Genomic DNA, 24,218 nt, shown 5'->3' on the forward strand with positions numbered 1-24,218 from the left:
GAGGCAGCAATGGACAAGCTTTCCTTTGAGCTTCTTAAGAGTGTGCAATTGTGTTAAGTGCTCGATCAACATCAGCGACCTGAGACCAGGATCAGGGTCAGGTCACCCACTGTTCCTGGAGTGGCCCTTGCTGCAGGAGCCTGTCCCCTCCTACCTCTCTGACCTCTTCCCTTTCCACTCCTCACTCCCTTCCTCTCTAGGGCTTCACGGGCTCTGTTTCTCAGTCTCCAGACTCATGTGTTTGCATGAGCTACTGGCGTGATTAACTTCCCACTTTCCTACAAATCTTGGTGTCAGTGGTACTTCCCCCAGGAAGCCCTCCAGGATGCCTACCCCAGCAGCCCCTGTTAACCATGCCCATGATGACATGCTCCATGTATCGGGCATACTTTGTCCTGCTTTAGATTCTCCTTGAGGCTGACCTGGTTTCCCGTTGTCCTCAGAGGAGAGGTGGGACGTGGCCTTCAGCCCCTGCCAGGGGGACACAGCTGGGCCGGCTGCCGTGAGGAGGAGTGTCTTCACAACTGCTATATGTTCCCCACAGCAGACAGGGTCGGAGGCCAGCAGCCCTGGGTCCTCTTTCAGAGGGCTGTGGGGGGGTCTCAGGAGGAGCATGCTGAGACCCAGCTCTACCTTTGCTTGAGTTTTCTGTGTGCCTTAATGGAAAGAGCCACTCCATGTAGGCTTGAGGTCAGACAGACCTGAATTCAGAGTTCAGTTCAGCCACTTACCAGTTGTGAGATGCTGGACAAATGTTGGTGCTTCTCCAAGCTTTGGTTTGCTCTTCTGTAAAATGGGCCCATGGTCCGCCATTAGGGGCATTAAATGAGATGACGCTAAGTACCCAGGACTGAGTGTCTCATAGTAAGTGCTCAAGATGGGAAGCAAACTAGCGCCCACCATGTGTCAGGCCTCTGCCGCGTCTGTATCTTGCTCCCCACGACGTCTCTACGAGACAGACCATGCGGGATCCCCGTTTTGCACACGGGTAAGGTCCCTAGACCAGGTTGCACCTGGCCATTCTCCCACAGCCAGGACCAAGCCTAGAGGTGGTAGCATCCTGGGGTCGGTCCCTCACTGTGCTTCTCCACAGGTCCAGAACGTCCACGGAGCTTTCAACGCTCTCGGGGGAGCAGACAGACTCACCTCCAACCGTATGTACCCCATACCCACACTGGGGACAGCTTTCTGCCCCAAGATTCCCAGTGCAGCAGGGAGGGAACCGGGTGGAGAGGGAGGGAACGTTTACCAAGCCCTCGCCGTAAGCCAAGCTGTTAATGCTTCATTCCCACAGCTAGCCTGTGAGGAAGTGGAATTATCCCCATCTCACAGAGAAGGGAAGAAAAGTGACTTGTCGTGGCAGTCCTAGGCACATCATCACTGCTCCATGAATACCGGATGTTATCGTTATTATTATCGTTACTGCCACATAATTGCTGTCAGTTGAGATAATCACCCTAGATCCCACAGGGAGTGGTGACAGAGCCAGAATTCATCCTGGCTCCAAGTGGCACCGTGAGAACAGGGCTGTGGGTGGCTCAGCCAGATCTGGCCACCTGGGCTGCCCCCCACCCCACCCCCTCCTCCTGCTTCAGCCCCTCCCACCCACGAAGGGCCCCTCCCTGAGCCTCCTCCCCGCTGGGCTCCCTGGCACCTTGGCCCAGATTAAAGAGCGTGCCACGTCTCTACAGACCCGCAGAAGAGCACACATACCTACACACCTGTGCAGACGCACGTGGGGCCTTGCACAGAACGGGCCTGGGAGGTCTGTCTGCTCAAGCGGATCCACCCACTGGGTTCTGTAGGACAGGTTACCAAGGCTTTTCTTATTTCCTCACCTGAGCTCACCTTTTCACCCATATGTCCTTAATCATTTCTTAAAATACATTCACAGGCAGACCTCGGAGACATTATGGGGTCAGTTCCAGGCCACCTCAGTGAAGTGAATAATGCAATAAAACAAATCACAGGAATTTTTTGGTTGCCCAGTACATAGGAAATTTATGTTTACACTACACTGAAGTCTGTTTAGTGTGCAGTAGCATCATGTCTTTAAAAACAATGTAAATACCTTAATTTAAAAATACTTTATTGCTAAAAAATGCTAACCGTCATCTGACAACACAGGGTTACCGCAAACCTTCAATTTGTAAAAAAAAACAAAAAACAAAAAAACACAGTGTCTTTGACGGGCAATAAAGTGAAGCAATGAAACGAGGTGTGCCTGTGCTCTCTACCAGCCTAAGCATGGAATGGAATTGGGATAATCCAAGCAAAAGAGGACTGCCCTCCATGACCTGCCCCAACAAATAAACTTCTCATTTCTCCATGTCCCTGGGAATCCTTGCCCGTGAGCAGAAGTCATTTTTTCCAAGCAGCTTACCTTCTGATTTTTGTGCCTGGTGTTACATCATAACCACAGTTCGTGTACAGTTTTTCCACTGGTAATGGAGGCACGGTTGCCCATCTAGCAGCTCTGCTGCGCTTTAAGGCACTGTCTTTTCACGGAAAACGTCTGTGGTTTCTACCTTTTCACCATTGCAGTAACGCCTCTGATATTTACAAGACTTGCTTTACATTTACCATATTGTTTCCCAGCTGGGTCCGTACCCACTCATGCTGCTTCCCGCAGCGTGTCAGTGTGTAACTGCGCCCCCTGGTTTTCACGCAGATGCCTGATTATACTGGAGGGAGACGATTCTTCATATGGTGGGGTGTTCATCGTGGTTCTGCGTGCGGGCAGCGTGTTGTCCCAAGGGGCCTGTCCCCACCTGCTTGCAATTAGCCTGGACCTCTCAGCTGCCTGATATTGGAAGAAGATCAAGCTAGGAAGGCCCCAGGGTGTGCAAGCTGATGGAGGGTGTGGGCAGAAAACCTTTCCTGCTCCCGGGCTACTGACGAAAGCCATCTCAGGCTGGCTTCAGTGGAAAGAGAGATGCATGAGATGCACCAGACAGTCGGGGTAGAGCGGGCTCTCATTTCCTCAGCTCTCAAGCCTGGTACCCCCCCCCAACCCCGTCCCCGCCGCTTGTCCCTCTGCTCCCAGGTCCTCCATGGGGGGCTGCTTCTTGTCATTCAGGTCTCAGCTCAAATGCCACCACCTCAGAGAGACCCTCCCTGACCACCTTTTGTACAATAACCCCCAGGCCTAGCAACACACCTGTTTTTCTTCCTAGCACAGACCACTCTGTCTGAAGATACTGGCAGTGACTCTATTGTACCAAAGGCCTTAAAATTGGTCATTGCCTTTGAGTCATCAATTCTACTTAGAGGAGAGTAAGCTAAGGAAACAAATACGAGAGTGTGCAAGGATTTAGGAAAATAATGGTCGTTTAGGTCATTGTTTATAAGAGTGAAAATGAGCCACAGCGTCAGTGTCTGGCCCCAGGGGCCTGGTTGAGCACACTGTGCATGGCCTTGCTGGGGGGTGAGTGCAGTGACCGTGATGTGTCAGAACCTCGCTGGTGTTCAGGCAGCAAGCAGCTATTGAGCACCTGCTGTGTGCCAGGCGCTGTGCGAGGGGATGTGGCGATGGATAAAACCAATGCCGTAGACCTTACGCTGTACCTTAGACCTGAAACAGCGTCCATGGTGTTCAGTTCTCAGAAGAAGGTTCAGTACGATCCAATTTTATATTTATGTTTAGGGAAATAGAAATATAAGTATAAATAGAAGTCTAGCAGTGTCTACGTGAGAATGCGAATCTCCGATATTCTGTGGAGGGTGGCTTTGTGGGTGATATCTTTTTTCTTTACGATCATCTGTGTGTTTTACAGATTTGAACAGAACTATTACAGGTGTGATTTTCATAAGGCGTTCACTCTCTCGTTCCTTCAGGTTTTTAACGCGGGGCCGTGGGCATTTGGAACTCCGTATTTCAAGTGTGGTCTCTGTGCTCCTGGCTTAAAATACAGATTCTGAGCCCCACCCCAGACCCACTGAACAGAACCCTTGGGGTGAGGCCCGGGTGTCTGCCTTTTAAATCCTGGGTGGCCCTAGTGCTCCTGAAATCTGAGCACCGGTGGGGTTGAGCAGAGGGATGTTGGGGTCTTCATGGGCTTAGCCCTGAGGCTGCAGGACTTTTCCCAGGTTTTTAGAGGAATCAGGTCTCAAGAGGGTTCAAGAAACACCACCCTTTCCTTACCAAGACGCAGTGTTGGCAGGAAGAGGCTGTGAACACCATCTACGTCCCCTACCCTTTCACAGAAGATGAGTCCAAAGACTCAGGACTGACTCAGCCAGGAGACCAGGATTAGAGCCCACAAGCCTGAATTTCTGTGTTGTTTTAGCTGCGTGGTCCCTGACCCGAGATTCTAGAAGGCAACAATAGAGAGGTCTGTGAGCTTCTCCCAGCATCCCAGAAGGCCCAAGGGAATATCACCTTTCCCGGGATGCTATATAGCAGCTTCGGGCCAGCATTCTATCAGCCTAGTGTTTGATTCCGGTTACCTCATGCTTATCAGAAGCTGATTCATCTGTTCTTCTATTCATGCCTCTGTCCAGTCAGCCCTCCATCCATTCATTCATTCAGTAAGCATTTGCCACCGTCCACTTCGTACCAGGCCTTGCGCAGGGTTCTAGGGACACAGAGATGAGTAAGGCTCAGTCCCTGCCCTCCGCAGTCTCCCCCATCCAGTGGGGAAGGGGTAAGAGTTACAGTGGAATATGACAGGACCAGGTGGAGGAAGAACTAATCTCCCATTAATTGAAAATGGGGAGAGAAATTAATCAGTCATTATAGATAGGTGCAGTTTTTCTGGTTGGTGGATTCTTTTTTAAAACTTGAACCCAGCTTTTTCCCAAAGTAACAGTATTCAAACAGGACGAGAAGGTGCACAACAAAATGTGACTTTATCAAATCCTGCCTCCTGTCCCGCCCCCCACCAGAGGCTAGAACCGCTAATAGCTTCTTGGGCATCTTTTCAGAAAATTCTTCTCTACATTCTTCACGCAGGTAGAGGAGTGAGTCTTCCCTGCCCCCAATGCATGGAAACATGTTATTCACCCTGGTCCCTAACTTAGTTCTTTTCACTCAATGATACCCCCTTGGAGAGTGGCCTCTTCCACACCCCCCTTCTCAGCAGCTGCCCTGTGGATGGACATTAGGGTTGTTACTAGAATTTAACATTATATACAGGTGCAGGAGAAAAGATCCTGACCAATGTAGTCTTTCGATTCCTGGTGCCCAAAGGGAGAAATGAAGAGGGGTTGTTTGGTGGTGAAATTGTGCAGACTGAGTACCTCCCCACACCCCGCAATGGCAAGCAGGTTTAGGGTTGAAATGAGCTGCCGGCCGGGCAGTACCCGTCCCCCTGCCTCATGCTGCTGTGTCCTTCCCGCAGCCCTCGCCTCCCACGACTACATCTTGAAGATCGTGCCCACGGTTTACGAGGACAAGAGTGGCAAGCAGCGGTACTCTTATCAGTACACAGTGGCCAACAAGGTACACGGGTGGCAGCTGCGTGCAATCGCGCCCTCTGCTGGCTGAGAGCCGAGGTGACAAGTGTCTGGGCGTGATCTCCTCTGATTCCCTTCAACGGGCCTTTCCTGGAGGGGTGATCTACCCTGGGTAAAGATGGGAGGCCAGTCTCAGAGTCAAGGGGAGGAAATCGAACCGGGACATAGGGTGTGATCTGTTGGAGAAGGAGCAGGCAGGTGGCCTGTCCCAAAGGTCTAGGGCTTGTAGACATCTCCACTGCCCTGTATCTGGCCCTGATCATTCAGGCACGGGACCCTGATTGGTTAGCACACAACGGATGCCCTGGCTCGTGGGGCACAAGCTCGTTATCCAGAATCATGAGACTCTGGAATTACACCAGATGGCTGTTGGTTGACAGGTATGTCCCAGGACCCCAATACTCAAATTCACGGAGATGCAGGCAGGCCTTGGTGGGAAGCAAAGCACAGTCAGAGCCAGCAGAATGGGGTGACAGACAGTGGTTTCAAGCCAAGACAGCCTCAGTCTCCCTAGAGATGACCCTGCCATGGGACATGAATGCTTGAAGCCCATGGGTTGAGGCATCCCCAATAGACCCCTTTACACCAGGACTCTCCTTCTTTTTCTATTCCAGGACCACCCAGACCCCTTAAGATGATATATTGTTTGGCTCTAATAATAATAATAGTAAGCATAGTAGCTATCATTTATGGATTACTTACCATGGGCTGCACATTATGCTAAGCTCTCTACCTCCACCATCTTTTTCAGTCATCAAGGCAGCTCTGACATTGGGACTATTATTGTCCCCATTTTATAGATTTGGCCACTGAGGCACTGAGAGGTAGTCCTGGAGCTATAACATGGCTGAATGGGGATTAGAACCAGCTTCTCCTCCAGCTCCAAAACCTGGTCTCTTGATCACATCACCTGTTCAGTCTGAACCAGGGGCCTCCGAGTCTGCCAGGCTGGGAGCTACTCTCTATTGGGTGACTTGGGGTCCCTCTCCTCTGCTCCACCTACACTGATGCTCTGGTGTATCTCTCCGAGGCAGAGGGGTCCTGTTTCTTGGAGGGCATCTCACTGGAACCCTCAAGTGCTGACAGCATCTGACAAATGGGAGAAAGTGGAGGCAGTGTGAACAGAAAGCGTGTGGGCTGTGGAGAAAACTTCCGTTTCAAACCTGGCTCGGTCACTCACTAGCTCTGTCACCTGGGACAAGTCACATAACCGCTCTGTGCCTCAGTTTACTCATTTGTAAAACAGGGACGGTGCCCACCTCATAAGGTCGCTGTCAGATGAGGCAGTGTTTTTAAAACCACCGAACCCACAAAGAAGGCTTTGGCAAATGGTACCTACTGCCGCTGTTTTTTATTATTTTCCTCTGTCCCTCAGCTCTGGGCTGTGACCCGGACAGTCACCCTGCCCCATGAGCTCTCCCTGGGGAAAGCTGATCTTGTTTTGCCCAAGGCTCCTTCCCTTGAGGCTTTGGCAAAGGCCCAGCAGCCAGAACAGCTTGCTCAGCTCCCTCTGCGGCCTCAGCCCTGGCCCGCGCTGTGAGCGCGTGAGGCTGCACCCATCGGGGCCAGTGGCAGTCCAGCAGAGGAGGCAAGTTTCAGGGTTGTCCTTAAAGAAGCTGCAGGGCTTGGGCCTTAGCATTTTGGGCTGGGGCTAAAGTCTGGTCTCCAGTTGCTGAGGACAAATGAGACTAACCGAGAGGTTTTCAGCACCCTGACGTGGATGCACTGTTAATTCAGCCCCTTGGCATCCTTGGAGTCCCGGCCGGTGCCTTCTGAGGAAGGCTTGTGGTGGGGCTGTGCCCTCTGACTTTCCAGTTCTGTGTGTTCCTTCTTTGAAGAAACTTACTCCCCACATCTCACTCACACACACGCACACCCCCCTCAGGATGTCATGAGGACTGTCCCCTCCTTGCCAAGCTGTCCAGACACCCCTGGGGAGATTGGGCCATTCGTTCATGGTGCTGCAGTATTGCACATACTTTTACATGCCTCCTTCTCCAGACTGTGGGTCCCTCTGGGGATGGGGCAGGGCGTACTCCCCTCAGGGTCCCCAGCAACCAGCAAGGGGCCAGCACACAGGAGAGGTGCTCAGTGAACTATCACTGAGTAAACAAATGGATTCTGCATGGCCCAGGAGTTGAAGGGAGAAATAGGCCTTTCGTCAAACTGAGCCCACTCACACTTGTCCTTTGACAGCTCTGCTCTCCTATTTTGATTCTGGTGCTGCTTCCAAGGTCAAGCAGTCCATTTCCAAGCAGTCCAAAGGGTCCAAAATGCTCCCAGCGAATGGTGGCCATCCAGATGCTGATGGCAGAGCTACTAGGGGGAAGGGTGTGAGAGGAGGGGTCCGTGGAGCCTGGCTCTGCAGGGGGAGGGAGGGAGAAGAGCCCGTTCTTGTGGGTTTCTGGGGACCCTCTGCCGCCCATCCCCCCCATCCCCCACGCGACAGGGTTTGAGCCTGAGTCTCACATCCCCAACCCCTGTCCGCTCTTCTTGCACCTCAGGAGTACGTCGCCTACAGCCACACTGGCCGCATCATCCCCGCCATCTGGTTCCGCTATGACCTAAGCCCCATCACGGTCAAGTACACGGAGAGACGGCAGCCTCTGTACAGGTTCATCACCACGGTGAGTGGGCAGGGTGCCTGCTGTGAGCACCCCAACCGGTTCTCCGAGAAGCAGGATGCAGCCCACAGGGCTAGGGGCTCAGCCTGTCCACACAAGGCTGGGACCTCTAGGACGTTTAGAAATGTCATCAGAAGCACATCAATATCGATGGCATTTCATCAAGAAACTCTTTTCCAGATGGGAATGCCACTCAATCACTTCGTCCCTTAAGCAGTTCCATCTGTATATGGCTCAGTGAGATGTTCCTGATTTTCTCCAGTTTTTTATTTTTATGGAAATTATTCTTAGCAGGGCGTATCCTTTTCTGTGTAAGTTTTACAATGAAGATTTCACTCATTTTTTTTCCATGTCTATTTTCTAACTCTACGGGCTCATATTGTCAGGTTTTTTTCTTTCTTTCCTTCCTGCCTGTTCTCTTTTTTCTTTTTTGCCATTGTCTCCCATTGCAAGTCCAGTCTTCTGTGAGGCAGCTTCAAGCTGATGTCAGTTTTCTTTGATGCTGACTGTTTCTATCATGTACTATCCTGGCTTCCCATTGAAAATGTCCTTGGGGTCAGAACAGCCAGGTCACAGTGCCCTGCTCCAGCCAAGAGGCCTGGAGCAATTCGGTAAGCCAGAGTCAGTGAAGGTGGAAGAGGTGAGGTGATTTTTCCCTCCCTCTTAGATTTAGAAACTGCTTTTCTACCTCTTCATACTTTTAATAATGATTCAGAATTTGGTGTCCAGTCTTGGCTCTTTCATTTCCTGCTCTGACTAGGTCTGTATTAGGACTCTTGTTATAGAAGAGACAGGACCCCACCTCAAGCTGGCTTGAAGGATAAGTGGGCTTCAGGTATGGCTAGATCCAGGTACAAATGTCTGGAATAGGTCTGTCTTCATCCTGCTCTCCTCTGTACTGGCTTCATTTTCACATAAAATTTACCAGTAGAAAGTACCTATTTCTCAGTAATCCTACCCCAAGTTTTGGATAGAATGGCACTGTCATTGGCCTGGCTCAGGTCCCATGCTATCCTTGTGGCCTGGAGAATGAATGGTGTGCTCCAGTTGGCCAGCCCCACCCAGACTGCAAGGACAAAGATTACGAGGGGGTGGGGTTCCCCAAGAGAAAAATCAGAGGCCAGTTACCAGAAGAGGAAAGACTGGATGCTAGGCGGCCAAAAGGCCAGATGTCCACTACAAGGTCTCCATCTTATAATTGATGAAATAGGAATAACAGTCCCCACTTTTCCTACCTCCCAGGGCCTCGTGGGACTCAAAGCACAAAAGGGAAGCTCTGAAATTATAGAAAGCCATGTGGATACAAAGGGTGTCAAAATTTGGTGCTTATATGAGCCTCTAAACGGCCTTTTACTGTTCTCTGACTCCATAAGAATTTGAAACTTCTGGTCTACCAAGGGCACCTAACATAAAGCTAAAACACCAGACACAGATTGGGAGAAGATATTTGCCACATATATAAGGAAGAAGTATGCTTCAGAATTTATACGTTTAAAAAAAAAAAATTTCTACAAATCAGTAAGAAAAAGTGACCAAAAAAAAAATAGGTAAGGACTTGACCATTGACAGAAGAGACCACACTGGCAGTGGAAAGACGCCCAAGTTTACTAGAAATTGGAGGAATGAGATTCAAAACAACCCAATTCAATCCTATCAGATTGGCAGAAATTAAAGACCTGCCACTGTAAAGATTGGGAGGATGCAAAGCAAGGGGACCTGTGTGTACTATCTGGTGTAAATAGGGTTAGCCACTTTGGAGGGATACCTATTAACCCTTTGCCTCCAAATCAGGGAATCTGTGAGCAAGTGATTCTACCCAAAGCCCCACAGGGTAGCACACTAAGTGGGTCTTGGGACCGATTCTCAGCCGGTACTCTCACTGCATACCCAAAATTGGACAGAAGCGAAGACACGAGGAGGTACCTCTGTGTGGGTGTGGTCTGCATCTCAGAGGCCCTGGGGTCTGCAGCCTTGATGGTGGCAGAGAAACCCCTGTGCCCACACCTCACTGTAGGGTCGGGAAGGATCTTCATGGCCCCCTTCCTGTTTCCCCTGCATTCCAGACAGCTGAGGCTCTGAGTGTTGAGATCCCTTGGTAAGTGGCTGAGAAATGAAGCGACTTCATTTATTTGCTAAATGTTTGCTAAACTTTACCATGCGCCAGGCCCTGCGCTTTGCAGCAGGGATAGCAAGTTAGATGCAATCCCTGCTCTTAAGCTGCTCCCCGGCTGGTGGGGGAGATGGGCGAGCACACAGAACTGCAGTCCCATCCAGCAGGGGCTCCGATGGAGCTGTGCACCAGGTACCCCAGTGGCAGACTCCCTTCTGTTTGGAAGGTTCAGAGAAGGAAACCCCAAGATGGGTCTTAAAGGGTGAGGAGACGTTTTTTAGACTGGTGAGTGAGGGAGAGAGGGTCTTAGCAAAAGGAATAGTACATGCCAGGGTGCCCGACATAGCGTGTCTTGTGAAGGCCATGTGGCTTCTTTCAATGGGGAAGGAATTCTGAGAGCTGGAGGTCCCAAAAACCCCAGGGGAGGAGCTCGTCCTGCATCACCCAGAGGCCTTCTCCTCCTCCCTTTGGCCACCGGCCCCTCCTGCACCCAGCCCTGCCCACCTTCACCTGAGTGGGGGCCGTGCTGCTGGGAACCTCCTGACATCATTAGCCTGGTGGTTTTTCTGAAGGCCCCATGCTGCCATTTTGGTTGCCACGACAACCATGGGGTCAGCCCAGAGTGAGCCAGCCGGCTGTCCCTGGCAGATGGCGTCATTGTGGAGCTTCAGAGACCGCTGTCACAGGGCGGCAGATGTGGGGGTGACGCTTGCACACAGACACACAAGCACAAAGACCCCCGGGAGCCCTCGCCAGGCAGGGTGGAGGTGGGATGGAAGTGGAGGCACCTGCTGTGACTTCTCTTTCTCTCTTTATGAAATCAAACACTTGTGTGCATTGGGGGCCTCTGCAAATAGCTCCTCAGAGGGGCTGCTGAAGAGGGGGCTTAGGCCAGGATGTTGTCATGGGGCGGCCACAGGGCTGCGGCGGCAGCTGTGGGTGGGCTGGAATGAGGGGTGGGTGCAGCCAGGGGCGGGGGAGTGGGTGTGGAGGGCAGAGGCATTCTAAGTAACAAGTACCTGGCTTAGTCGGGGTTGCCCCTTCCAGGCTCTTATGGTCTGGAAAGGACCTTTTTTTCATGCCCTGCCTGAACAGAGGGGACGCCCTCCTCCTGGAAGCCTCCAGCAGGCTGCCCGGGCTCCTCTCTGGACACCCAGGGCACCTTGCTCAGACCTCCACTTTGTGCTGTTCCAGAAAATTCCACCACTGAGAGAATAAAACAGATGGTGTTTAACAACATGAAAGGGATCCCTTTCAAAGTGCCCCCTCCCACACATGCACATTTGTCCCCTACCCCTGCCACTTGCTGAAGCCCCTTTTTGGAGATGGCCTTCAAGTGGGTGGTGGTGACAGATCGGGTGGCTTTGGAGGTGTCACATCACTTTCCTTGTGTGTGTTTTATTCTATTTGGGGGGAGCAACCAGAAGTCACCAAGTACCAGATTGGGTCAGTATGGCCATGGCATTTTTTTGTCTGCGAAAAAGTAGCAGCTGGTGATGATGACATGCCCCCTTTGGATAACAGGGATAGCTGAGTTAAACATCACCCCTGCCCTCGAGGTGCTCCTTGCCAGTGAAATAATCCCCCAAAGTTTAGATTGCATTTCATAGTTGCCAGGCCTGATTATGATGAGCTCCAGGCCTGACTCACCTCTGTGTCCCTAGCGTCCGGCACAGGACTTGGCCTGGATGTAGGTGCTTAGAAATATACAAGGGATAGCTGCTTAAAGAAGTGATCATATAGCTGCACTTATTAAGCATCTACTAGGTGCCAGGTAATTTTACAGTCCTCTCCTTTAACCCTCCCAGGAACCCTCCAAGGTAGATGATATCATTCCTGTTTTAGATATGAATTAATTGAGGCCCAGAGAGGTAAAGAAACTCTTCCAAGATCTCACAGCCAAGAAAGTCAGGGCTGAGACTTGAGCCCCAGACTTGCCTCTGCCGCATCCTCCCATCACCAGCTTGGGAGCCTTCATTTTCCAAAACAAAGGCTCTCAAGGATGTTCCAACAACAGAGCCCCCAGAAGCCATGGAGCCCTTGATAGAACACCAGGATCATTTGATACAGTGACTTCTGTCCTGGGAATCAAGAAGAAATATTATAGCAGGAGACAAGGCAATATTATGAGCATGTGTGATAAAATCACAGTCACGCCCATGCAAACCATAAAAAAAAGCAAACTGTCCATCTAAGACTGGTTGGCTGGTGGTGCACAGGTTTTCCTGCCCTTATCTGGTTACCTTTCACTCATCTGTTTGGGCACCTGCAAAGATTTTCCATTGACAAAAGGCAGGAGGTGTGTGGAGTGGGGGGCACATAGGATGGTTAAAAACAAAAACAAAAAAACTGAAAGAAGACAAACTTAAAACTGAGAAGGTTTTACGTCTGAGGCTGTGTGAGTTGGGAAAAGACCAGCTTGGTAGCTGGACTGATACATCAGCCGCTTCAGACCCTCCATTCTCTCTTACTTGGGCTTGCCTCGGCGTGTCTCTCTTCCCAGGGCTGTGAGCTCCAGGAAGGAGGGCTGGCTCTCAGTCACCTCTGTTCCCCAGACCTGGCATAGCCCGGGCAGGAGATAAGTGGGTGTGAAACAGTGAGCAGACACATGGAGGGTGTACACCTTGGTCCACTCCCCCCAAGACAGTTTCTATTATCTGAGGAGCAGAACAGAACCCAAATTAGCTGCCCTGTTATTCAGGCCTGGAAATGTGTATGTAAAAAAAACACTTCCATTCTGGTCCTTCCGGACGTTTGAGCAAAGCTATTTCTTCCAGAAGGTTGTGTACCAGGGACTGATTGCTCCAACTGAGTCTGAACACCAATATCACAGTTGGAACAGGAACTGCTGGTACTCTTTTCTAGGGCAGGTTCTGAGAAGAATAAGGAACATTAGAAAGGCATGGGCTCCATTTTATAAACGACACTTATTTTTACAGCCACACGGTGTCTTACCTCATAAACTTCCCTGAGGGAGACCCCTTACCTTTAGGACATTTGATACGTAAGACTGAAGAGAGCCGAGAAAACAAAATATAAAGAAGCCATCCAGGCATGCAGATGGGAACGGAGGGGAGCCTTCAGGTGGGAGAGAAGCAGGTGGAGGAACAGGAGAAAGCAGGCCCTTGGCAGCCTCCCAGACCTGGATGCTCGTCACCCTTGCCTCCTTGGTAGCTGTGTGACCTTCGACAAGTGGGTCCCTCTCTGAGCCTGTTTCCTCACCTGTGAAATGGAGCGCACCCCATTTGCCCTACTACTCGCGAAGAATGAATGAGGAGGCGGAAGAAAGTGCCATCTCAGGCCTGGCACATAGTAGGTGCTGCCCCGAGGTGGTTTTTTCAGAGGGGGCGGTGGGTATTTTGCGGCTGCAGCCACTGTAAAAATGGCAGGGAAGGGCCTCCACTCTCCCCCGCCCCCGCCCCCAGGCTCCTGGACTAAAGGGTGCAAGCGGGCAGTCGGGCGGGCGTGACACCACTGACTGGAGACCCCCACACCCTCTCCTCCCCACCTCCCCACCTCTCCCAGGCCCAGTCATCAGCTTCCCTTCCACGACAGCCTCCACCTCTGCCCAGCCGCAGCCCCGGTGTTCTCATCCGAGGCTCCAGCCTGTCTGCCGCCACCGGCATCTGATGGGACTCCGATTCATTATTTATTTCCTCACGCTGTGCCTTTTGCACAAGCTTTTCAAGCAAGGCCGCCTGGACGAGTAGAGTGAGCGAGCAGTGCCCGGGCACTTAACGGTGGTACATCAGGCAGCTAGACAGGGCCTCATCGTGGACCCCATTTCACAGATGAGAGAAACTGAGGCTCTGAGAGGTCAACTGGTTTTCCCGGCCAGGGTCGCAGAGCTGGTATCCGCCCCCAGGAATGTTTACTCCAGAGCCTGGTGGAACACAGAGGGATTCAGTCCTCCAGCTGGTGTGGTTGGAACTTGTCCTCTCCGTATTATAAGGAATCAAGAGCCGTGATTAAAATGTCAGGGGAGCACACACACACCTTCCTTTCAAGGTAGACGAGCTGACTTCATTCTCCCCACAGTGGAAGGTCGGGAAGCTGGGGGAGCCGCAGGGAGGAAGCCTCGCCGTAAGAACAGAGGGGCATTATTGATGACTTCTGATGAGAGCAAAGTAATGTGCTTCGCCACGACTCACTGGGGCCCGCATAGCAAATGGTCCTTGTCTTCATTTCTGGAGCTGCTGACCAGAGTAGGGTTGCAGGTCCCGGCTGTGATGGCCCCTCCTGGCTCAGCGGCCCCGCTCTCCCGTCCTCCACCCTCTCCCCCGGAAGTTGTCCCCCTGCCTCAAAGCTGGGAGATGCAAGAGCGTAGCAGCAGCAAGGGACCAAGGGAACAGGCATTTAAGGGTGTATGTGTAACACGGGCAATCCCAGGGCAGTCCTGAGGGGTGAGGATTAGCCTTCCCGTTTGTAAAAGTTAGGAAACTGAGGCTCAGGGAGCCATGGAAGTGGGCGCAGCATCCTGAGTCACCTCCACACCCCCAGCTCCTGGGCTGACACCCCTTGTGTGAGCCACCTTTGCCCCCTGCCTGGGGCGTGGAATTCTTCTACTCCTTTTCTAGGACGTTCGTTCATTCATTCACTCCCTCACTCCCTCACCGACTCTTTTATCGGTTCTCCCTCGTGCACACACACACTCCTTTACTCAGTGAACATGTCCTGAGCCTGCTGTGGGTCGGTCTCTTCTGCTTCTCTCTCCCCGGGGCAGTCGGGAAAGCGAGCTTTAAGCAGTAGGGTTGGGGTAGGGGACTGGGGGTGAGGGGTCGCTCCCTGCCTGGCCGAAGACTGGAAACAACCTCTGGCCTGAGGTGCTTTGCCCCCAGGGATATTCTTATGACAAACCCACGTGTCTGGGCCTCAGCTACTCCCTCTGTAGAATGGGCCCTCGGAGGGCTTGGGACCCGAGCAGCTGAAAAGAATCTGCCTGTGGTGCCTGGGACACCCTTGCCATCCTGTCCTTCCATGAATGGCTTGTCCTCTGCTTAAGGAGCCAGGTAGAGAATGGAAATTGAGACCCAAAGGCCTGCTCTGGGGAATAAGTGATATTTTTACCCATTGTTCTTCTTAGAGTGGGTCTCAGAGAGGTTTAGAAAATCTCAGATCTTAGCAAGAAGGTTGGAGCCTTCCAGTCACCTGGAAGATGAGATTAGGTACCATTTACTAAACACGTACTAAGTGCTAGGCACTCCAGAGGCATTGCCTGCAGTATGACAGTTGGCAAAGTAGGGACAGTTTTCCCATTTTGCAGATCAAATAACTGAGGCCCGGGAAGGCTCTCCCAAGTCCGGAGTTAGAAAGTGACGGCCACGACTCGGCTTCTGAATTCCAAGCTCTTTCTGCTGCCACAGCCAGGAAGGACACTGTGGGCTCCCCAGTCTTCACACCCCACCTTGGCCGTGCACCCTGAGGAGGTTCACGCCTCCTGGCCTCTGCACACCATGGAGGCCCGGTTCTCCTAGCTCTTCTGCGTGCACAGCAACATGCAAGGGAACTAAGTGTCATGGGCATGATTTGCTTCGTTTTCCTTTTTATTCATTTGTATTCATCTTGGGCCCCATCCTCCCAGGCCAGGGGGATGCCAAGTCACCATCCTCCCTTGCACCAGGCCTTTCTTTATCTCTTCTCAAGATCCCTGTCAGCCTCCTAACATCTGTGGTTGGTCATTCCCCGCCCCCCACCCCCAACCGTCAGCCAAATGTGGTGAAGCCTGTGATCTCGCCACCACCAAGGTAGAGCCTGAGTCCAAAGACAGACATGCCCTCTGGTGCAACCTTGTGGCTACATTTATTTCCTTGCGTTTCAGAATGTAGAAACCGTGACCTTCTCGGGATAAGGGATGGCCACAACTGACCACCTTCTGGGAAGAGTCCAGATGTGGCAGCCTCCTGGTGCTGGGGGTTTCTGTGGCTACCATCTGTCAAAATCCAGGAGCACCCCAGGACCCTCTCCTCACGACCCCTGCTTCACCTCACACCAGTCACCACCTGCAGATGGGAGCAGGTCAGGCAGGCCAAAGGCAAAATAATGAAAATGGGGCCATGGCAGCATCAGGCGGGCTGCTAGATTTCTCTCAGTTTTTGAGGAGTCCTCCACTGCCCCACTGAATATGCCAGAATTCCCCCTCCTCCATTGACCAGCACCTTGAATAGACGTACAATAATGGAGGACATACAGCTGCATTGGGTGATGTCAGTAGACACGGTAGCTTCCTGAAGAGCCCCTTAGCCTTAGGCACCCTGTAAGTAACTCAGACAGGGTCAGCTGCCTGGCGGCTTGAATGCTCCCAGGGCCTCAGTTTCCCCACAGCTCTGTGTTTTCTCATGTAGCTCAATGAATGTGTCGTGTCTCCTTCTGTTCCAGGCCTGCCCGGTGAACGGAGGCTTCAGTTTGGGTGCCAGGTGTGTGTGAATCATAGGCACACGCAGGTTCCAAAGCGTGTAGATGAATATGGATGTGTGTGTGTGGTTATTTTTTATTTTTTTATTATTTGCTCCATTGCACTTAAGTCACATTTTCCTATCCTCTGATCCAAGCTCTAAAAGCGTTTTGCGGTATAAAATCGCCCATCATCTGATCCACTCTACCAAAATAACCCGGCTCCCCTGCCGTCATCCTCCTTGAAAAGTAGCCCTGCGTCATGCTCTGAGGCCGGCGGGGAGAGGCCTTGCCCACTGAAAACACTTCATAATAATCCCCCCAGCGCCCCCCATCCTCCTCTCTCCCTGGGGGGTTGCTCTGGTTTCTTGGGCTGTTATTACTGGAATGCCAGCTGCTCTACTTACAGCCTGTCCGTACAGACCTGCTCTGTCTGTCTGGGGCCTCACAGGCCTCCGCTTAGCTCATCTCTTGGAAATATAATTTTAAAAATAAACGCCGGTTCGATTCACACTTCCCTCTTGCCTCTGCTGTGTCTCCTGGCCTGTTCGCTTGGCACCAGAGGACCCAGTGTGGCACTGCTGTCTCCCAGAGTCCTCCCATGGGACCTCCAGGGCGGCCTCAGGGGCCCTCCAGGGCTGCCCAGATTGGCTTCTTCTGAGACCTGTGGTCATTTAAGTGCCCCTTAAATGTGGCAAGGGAGAAAGAGTGAGAGCTCTGGGGGCAGACAGACTTGGCTCTGCCCCACACTTGCTGTGTGACCTTGGACAGACTGCTTCCCTCTCTGGGCCCATGGGTACATGAGAGAAGAGGTGCCTTCCTCTGGTGGGTGGTATTGGTTTTTATAAACGACATAAAGTGTGTCTTCAGGGGGAAAGTACATTTAAAGTTTCCTTGCAAACCTTTTATGCACTTTGGTTCTTTGATGGTGCCAGAAAGCAACTCATAGGTAGGCCAGAAAATTTTGAGGAAGACATAGCATTATGTTGACACATCACAAGTGGAGTCCTGACAGCTTCAAAGCAAAGTGAATAATTCGTTAGGTAGGCTGTTTCATGCCTGGGAAGCAGCAAAGGGCCATGTTGAGAGTTTTGAACTCCAGTTCAGTCACTAATTACCATGGCGTTGGACGAGTGACTGAGTGTCCCTGTGCCTCAGTTTCCCTGGCTGTAATATAGTTATAAGAATAGTACCTCCCTCCTAGGGTTGGCCTGGGGATTCAGTGAGGTGAGAGGAGTGAGCATTTCAAAGCGTGCCTGGCACAGAAAGGTGCTGTGTAGGTGCTGTCTCTTGTTGTAGTTCTTATATTATTATGTGGCAGGAAGTGAGGAAGTACAGGCATACAGGTGACATTGATGACCATCCCCGTACAACAGCAGTTCTTAATCGGGCAGTTTTGACCTCCAGGGGACATCTGACAATGTTTGGAGACAATGTGTCATTTCAGTTGTCACAGCAGGGAAGAGAAGGTAGTACTGGCGTCTCATGGGTGGAGGCCCAGGATACCGCTCACCGTTCTTCAGAGTACAGGACAGTTCTGACAACAAAGAATTATCTGGTCCCCAAAGTAAATAGGGCCGTAAGAAACTGTGCCCCGATACAAGATTTCTGGTAGCAACATAGGCCCCTCTCTCCTCTGTAGCACTTGCCTTTGTTGTAATTTTGCATTTATCGGTAAGACTGATTACTACCCATCCCGCTGATACAGTACAAGCTTCTGAGGGTGAGAGGAGATTTGTTTCTCACTCCAGCCCATCCAGGCCAGCGCTGCCTATTCAGCCCACCCCAGATGTTACTCAGTCACTGGCAGCACTGGTCCTGGACCTGTCAGACCCAGGTTCAAGTCCCGGTTTTGCCACTTCTTAGCTGTATGACCTTGGGCCAGTGGCACTGCCTTTCTAAACTTCCGTTCCTTCATCTGCAAATGGGATTGTAAATATCTGATAAATTTAGAGTAGAAGTTAAGACCACAGCCTCCAGAATCAAAGACATGCCCAAGTTCGAGTCACAGTTCTGCTACTTATTATGCGAACGTAGTTACCTGTTTAAGCCTCAGTTTCCTCACCTCTGAAATGGGTCTAATAATCCCCCTCCTTTCAGAAGGTTAATATGGGAACGAAAGGAGCTGATAATGGTTACTTTTATTATTATTTCATTCATCATCCAACAAGTGGAGTTTTTGAGCCCAGAGTATGTTCCAGCCCCTGTTGGTTACCACGTGGTGGGCCTAATGGGGCAGAGCGTCTGCACTTGCTGAGCTCATCATCTCGTGGTTTGGGAGGGGTCTGGCCTGGTGCTCCCTCCAGTGCTGACCTCTGACCTCCCCTCACCCCTTTCAGATCTGTGCCATCATCGGCGGGACCTTCACTGTTGCCGGCATTCTGGACTCGTGTATCTTCACAGCCTCGGAGGCCTGGAAGAAGATCCAGCTGGGCAAGATGCATTGACGACCCGCCTGGCCCGACGGCCGAGGACCCAGGGAGACCGCCAGTCCTGTCTCCAGCGCCCCGTCTCCTCCTGCCCTCTATCTGGCCCAGGATCTGTCTGTGTCCCAAAGTGGGGGTGAGGGGAGGGAGGGGGTGGCTCACGGGTTCGCAGCTACCTCTTTTCCCCATGTTTAACTGTAGATGAATTACACTGCCTGAAGTCTGGGTGCCCCTTTCTTTCCCTGAGGAGCCCCAACACCAGAGTCAGGCAGGGAAGGTTCGGGAATGCTGGAGACCACTCCTGGGAAAACTGCAGTCCTTTCCCCCGTTGGGCGAGCAGCTCAGAATCTATGTTGACCAGCTAGCTCTCAGCCAGGCTTTGACAATCTCCCCACTGTTTGGTCCCACTAATCACTTGGTTTCTCCCCTGGGCAGCCAGCCTGCAGACCTGGGCTCTGGGCTTTGGACCAGGCTGCCCAAAGGTACCTCCCACCTGGCGCCTTCAACAAAGAATGCTACTTCCCAGGCAAGCCCCTGATACGTGGCCCTGTGGCTGGAGCCCTTGCTTCTGCTCCATCCCTTCCTGCCCGACCTAGAGCCCAGGCCTCAAGGCCCTCACCCCCACCCCTTTCTTTTCTTCCCCAGAAGCAGATGCCCAGTTGTTGGGCAGCAGCTGTGTAGACTCAAGTCTGCCCACTGGTCCCTGGGTGCCTGGCGAGTTCCCCTTCCTCTCTCTCTTCATCTTGTTCCTCTGAACCCCCTGCCAATGTGCCTCAGCCCCCGTGCTGTGTGGCCACAGCATGGCTTGGTGGAGGGGCTGGCTGTGACTGGGAAGTCATCCTTGGAGAGCCAGACATGGTTTGTGCACTTATGTCCAGATGGGAAGCATCCTTTTCCGCGACCCTAAGATAATCATGTCTCAGCCTCTCCCAGGCGGCTTGCCGTCGGTCCCAAGGCCTTAGGTGGGGGAAGCAAAGCAGACCAGCCCTTCTCCCATCTTAGCATGTCCACCCTCGGGGCTCCCAAGGCTGTATAGCTCTTGGACCTCTCTGCAACCCAGATGCGGCCCACTTGCCCCACCAAGCTCCCCACTGGCTGGCCACACACTAACTCGGTCCTGGTTCCTGGGGCAGCTCCACTGTTTCCTCCCTTGCTCTTGGGTGGGTCCCTACCCCACTGCTCCCCCGCTATCCTTCCCCTTTAGTCCTGAAAGGGAGAGGCAATGGTCCAGGCATGAATTACACCCAGGGAATTTTAGGTATGCCCCCCACTTCCCAGGGAGAGAGTCGTCCACCTGTTTTCCATTTATATCAAGATTGTTTGCATACTTTTGTAATTAAGGGGCGTGTAATTAAGGGGAGTGGAAGCCTTTTTTAAATTATCTCTGGATGGTTCAAGTCTCTGCCGTTTGTAATTTTTGACTCTAGATTCCAATTAGAAAAGCTTCCCCTTTTGCATATGAGTTGATGAATGTGAGTGTAAACTGCATTTGGGTATTTCTGGTATCTGTGACCACTCAGATGGATTTTTTTTTTTTTTTTTTTGCATTCTCTTCCCCAGTTACAGAAAGGAGCCCCTTGGGTGTGTGAATACGTGTGGCTGTAGAGGGTGGGCAGGGCAGGGTGGGGAAATGGCATGCAAGTGAATTGAAATCCCATGTTTATGCATTTAAAAAAAAAAACAACTCTTGAGGACATAGGGGATGTCAGTTTCCTATGGAAGAGACACCTCTGACCCATTATTCTTATAAACAAAATCTCAAGGGATAAAAATGTTAGTTCTTTCTCCACTCATTGGGTTCAAATAGATTAAAAGGCTGATTTTCAGAAATATTGCTGTGTGTTGCTTTCGACTTGATTGTGGCTGGGTAGCCCAGAGGCTGGGATCACAGTCAGAACATTCTAGAGGAGAATTTCATCCTAGAGGAGAGAAACTGGGAAATGCGGAGAAGATCTGTTAGCATGATCAGAAAGTCAAGACCCCTTGGATTCAGTCCTTCCTTTATTGAATCCCTACAGAATGTCCCCTGATCTGCTACTTGCTTTTTTCTTTTTAATTTATTTTATTGAAGTATAGTTGATTTACAACCTTGTGTTAACTTGATCTGTTCGCTTTCCAGTTGTGTAGCCTCAGGCCAGGTCCTTAACTTCATGGTGCTGTTGCAGAAATTAAATCTATAATGGGTGCAAATAAGTTATACTGGATCAGAACAAGCTCATGTATGCAGGAAAGTGGTACATAGTAAATTTTCAAAAATGGTAGTTGTTCCGTATAGGTTTTCCCAAATAGAATAAGGGAGATCCACCATCAGCTGTGAGAAAGGGACTTCCATGGACATTTGCCCAGTCCTTCAAGGCCTTCACTGGAACACCACGGACATGGATAATAAACACGTCAGAGATGAATGTGAGAGCGAACCAGTCTGCGAGAAACTCTTCACTGACCCTCCCCATTCTCTCTTTAACATTCTGTGCGATACTTGAATTACTGTGACACTCAAAGCTAGTGATGGAGAGCATATGCCCACCGGTGGTCAAAGAGTCTCGTAAAACTAAGTTGAATACTCTGGAGAGACCTGATAAAGGTGAGTTGCCACGCCCTCCTCAAAATGCTACCGAATTCAGGGAATTCCCTGGCAGTCCAGTGGTTAGGACTCTGCGCTTCCACTGCAGGGGATACTCAGCCCCTACCCCCCCCCAAAAAAAACCCCACGAATTCAATGTGAATAAGGCAACTGAAAAGAGTTGGGGTGGGGGAGTCCTTGAGGATTCTGCATTCACATTGAAAGTAAGTTCTCACTCCATGTTAAAGAAAACGAGAAACCTGGAGCCCTGCGATTGGTTTATGTAAGGACATAGTTTATGTAAGGAAGATGAAGAACTCCAGCAGAGGTTTCTCAATGAAAAGCCTTGCTCAGGGTCAAAAGATGGGCTAATGTGGGATTTTGGGGTTTTTTTTTTTCTTTTTTTAATATTTATTTATTTATTTGGCTGCACCGGTCTTCGTTGTGGCACGAGGGATCTTTGTTGCTGCATGCGGGATCTAGTTCCCCGACCAGGGATAGAACCTGGGCCACCTGCATTGGTGTTACCGAGTCCAAGCTCGCTCTGCTCGCCGCACGACAGGCCAATAAATAGGGAGACAACGTGTTGAGGCAAGGAATACAACTTTATTCAGAAAGCCAGCAGACGGAAAAGATGGTGGACTAGAGTCCCCCCAAAAACCATCTTACTGGGGTCTGGATGCCAGTTTCTTTTATAGAATCAGAGAGGGAAGTAAAGTTAAAAGGTACATAAAGAGGGAGAGGCGAGGAGGAAGTAAAGTAAAAGGGCCATCAGTCTTGCAAAACATCTCCTGGAGTGGCCGGCCTCAGGGAGGGGATGTGTTAGTTTCTTCTTTCTTGCAGCCATTCACAGGTGGGTAGGGTTCCCTGAGGCAGGCCATTATGTATGATTATAATAAAAGCAACGAAAAGCAAAGCCTAAAGTCAAAGAAACAGATCCAACATGCAGTCAAAATTGGCTCTTCCCTGTTACACTGGGAGTGCAGTCTTGACCGCTGGACCACCAGGGAAGTCCCGGGCCAATGTGTTTTAAGTTGATGTAAAACCTTTAAGGTATATGTGTGTCATTTTTATGATTTCTCCCTTGAACCAGTTCTTTCAGTTACCTAACCAAGTGCAGACTATCGTGTTTTCGTGCAAGAGGATTTCTCAATCAGGGCTCATGGTGCAAACCCAGAGAGGTGTAGGTGACGGTTTGGGGGCTGTGGTGGTTCAGGCAGAAAAGGCTTCTCCTGGGGAGGTGTTGCAGCTGCAGAAGAGGTGAAGTCAGAGAGGTGCTTCGGTGAGGAGCGACCCTCACATGCTGAGCTCACACTGCTTGGGGTCGAGGTGGGGCTGTGAACATTGGGAAGAAGTGGGGTGTGGCAGTGCGGCTCATGAGTGGCAGCTGTATAGTTTTTATAACTAAAAGTCACAAATTTGTTTTTTGTTCTTGCCCGAAACAAAGGTGCACATTCTCTCAATGTGCCAGGGCACTGGCGGTCCTGATCCCTTTTTAAGAAGCTGGTTCCTTAGCTGCTCCAGCAGGTAGATGTCGCGGTCCAGAAATGTGAGGGGGCCTGTGTGGAGAACATTCACCCAAGACCCTCCCCTCCCCTGCCCCCCGGCAGTTGTCTTCTGTCAGTTTTGTGGTGATGAGGTCATGCACTTTATTCTGACCAAAATAACTTATTTTTATCTCAACTCTGGTAGTAATAGCTACCAAGAGTTAGGCATTCTCCACGTGCCAGGCAAGGAGTGCTTGTTCAGGTCTTGTCTTTTTTAATCCTCACAGCAATCCTACAAGGTGGCTGTTACCTCGTTTTTAGGAAGAAGAAAACAGAGATTTAAGTAACTTAGTCACAGAGCTAGCACGCGGTGCAGCTGGAATTCAAACCCACGTCCGCCTGACTCCAGGGTTATGGAGAATTGTATGGTTCTGGCTTACTTGCCACAGTCATCTCTGTCAAAAGGCTAAACTGACCCCACTACGCCCCCCAAAAAAAGGGGGTGGGTGGGAATTGAAAGTAGTGAGGGTACTGTCGTTTTCTGTTTTCTTCCTTTTAAACAGCCTGCAGGACTTCCCTGGTGGTGCAGTGGTTAAGAATCTGCCTGCCAATGCAGGGGACAGGGGTTCGATCCCTGGTCCGGGAAGATCCCACATGCCTCGGAGCAACTAAGCCCATGCACCACAACTACTGAGCCTGCGAGCCACAACTGCTGAGCTCATGTACCGCAACTACTGAAGCCCACGTGCCTAGAACCCGTGCTCCACGACAAGAGAAGCCACTGCAATGAGAAGCCCGTGCACCGCAATGAAGAGTAGCCCCCGCTCGCCGCAACTAGAGAAAGCCCACGTACAGCAATGAAGATCCAACGCAGCAAAAAAATAAATAAATAAAATTTAAAAATAAAAAATAAATTCAAAACAGCCTACAAAAGAAAGCCAAGTTGAACATTGGGGATCTTCTTAAGCAAAAATTTAAAACCCTTACAACATGATTTTGATTACACAAATAATACATGCTCATAGCTCCACTGAAGGAAAGGCAGAAAAGAGCAAAAAGGGAAAAATTAAAAAGGAAAATTAAAGTTACCCATAATCCTACTAATCAGGGATCATCATTGTTAATGTTTTAGTGATATTCTTCCGTAAACAAAATCGGATC

The 24,218-nt window shown here is 50.9% G+C and overlaps 1 protein-coding gene across 1 annotated transcript in view; it reads left to right on the forward strand.

The window, feature by feature from the left end:
- The window catches only part of ERGIC1 (endoplasmic reticulum-golgi intermediate compartment 1), a 102,444-nt gene extending 81,605 nt beyond the window's left edge, over positions 1–20,839 (forward strand). The window contains exons 7-10 of the mRNA XM_060144207.1: positions 1,084–1,154; positions 5,343–5,443; positions 7,962–8,084; positions 18,921–20,839. Of these exons, the coding sequence (XP_060000190.1) occupies positions 1,084–1,154; positions 5,343–5,443; positions 7,962–8,084; positions 18,921–19,028 (403 nt within the window). The 3' untranslated portion in view covers positions 19,029–20,839. The remainder of the gene's footprint in view (positions 1–1,083; positions 1,155–5,342; positions 5,444–7,961; positions 8,085–18,920) is intronic.
- Positions 20,840–24,218: the final 3,379 nt, after the last annotated feature.

Source organism: Lagenorhynchus albirostris, chromosome 3, assembly GCF_949774975.1.
Source record: "Lagenorhynchus albirostris chromosome 3, mLagAlb1.1, whole genome shotgun sequence".
NCBI classification, from domain to species: domain Eukaryota; kingdom Metazoa; phylum Chordata; class Mammalia; order Artiodactyla; family Delphinidae; genus Lagenorhynchus; species Lagenorhynchus albirostris.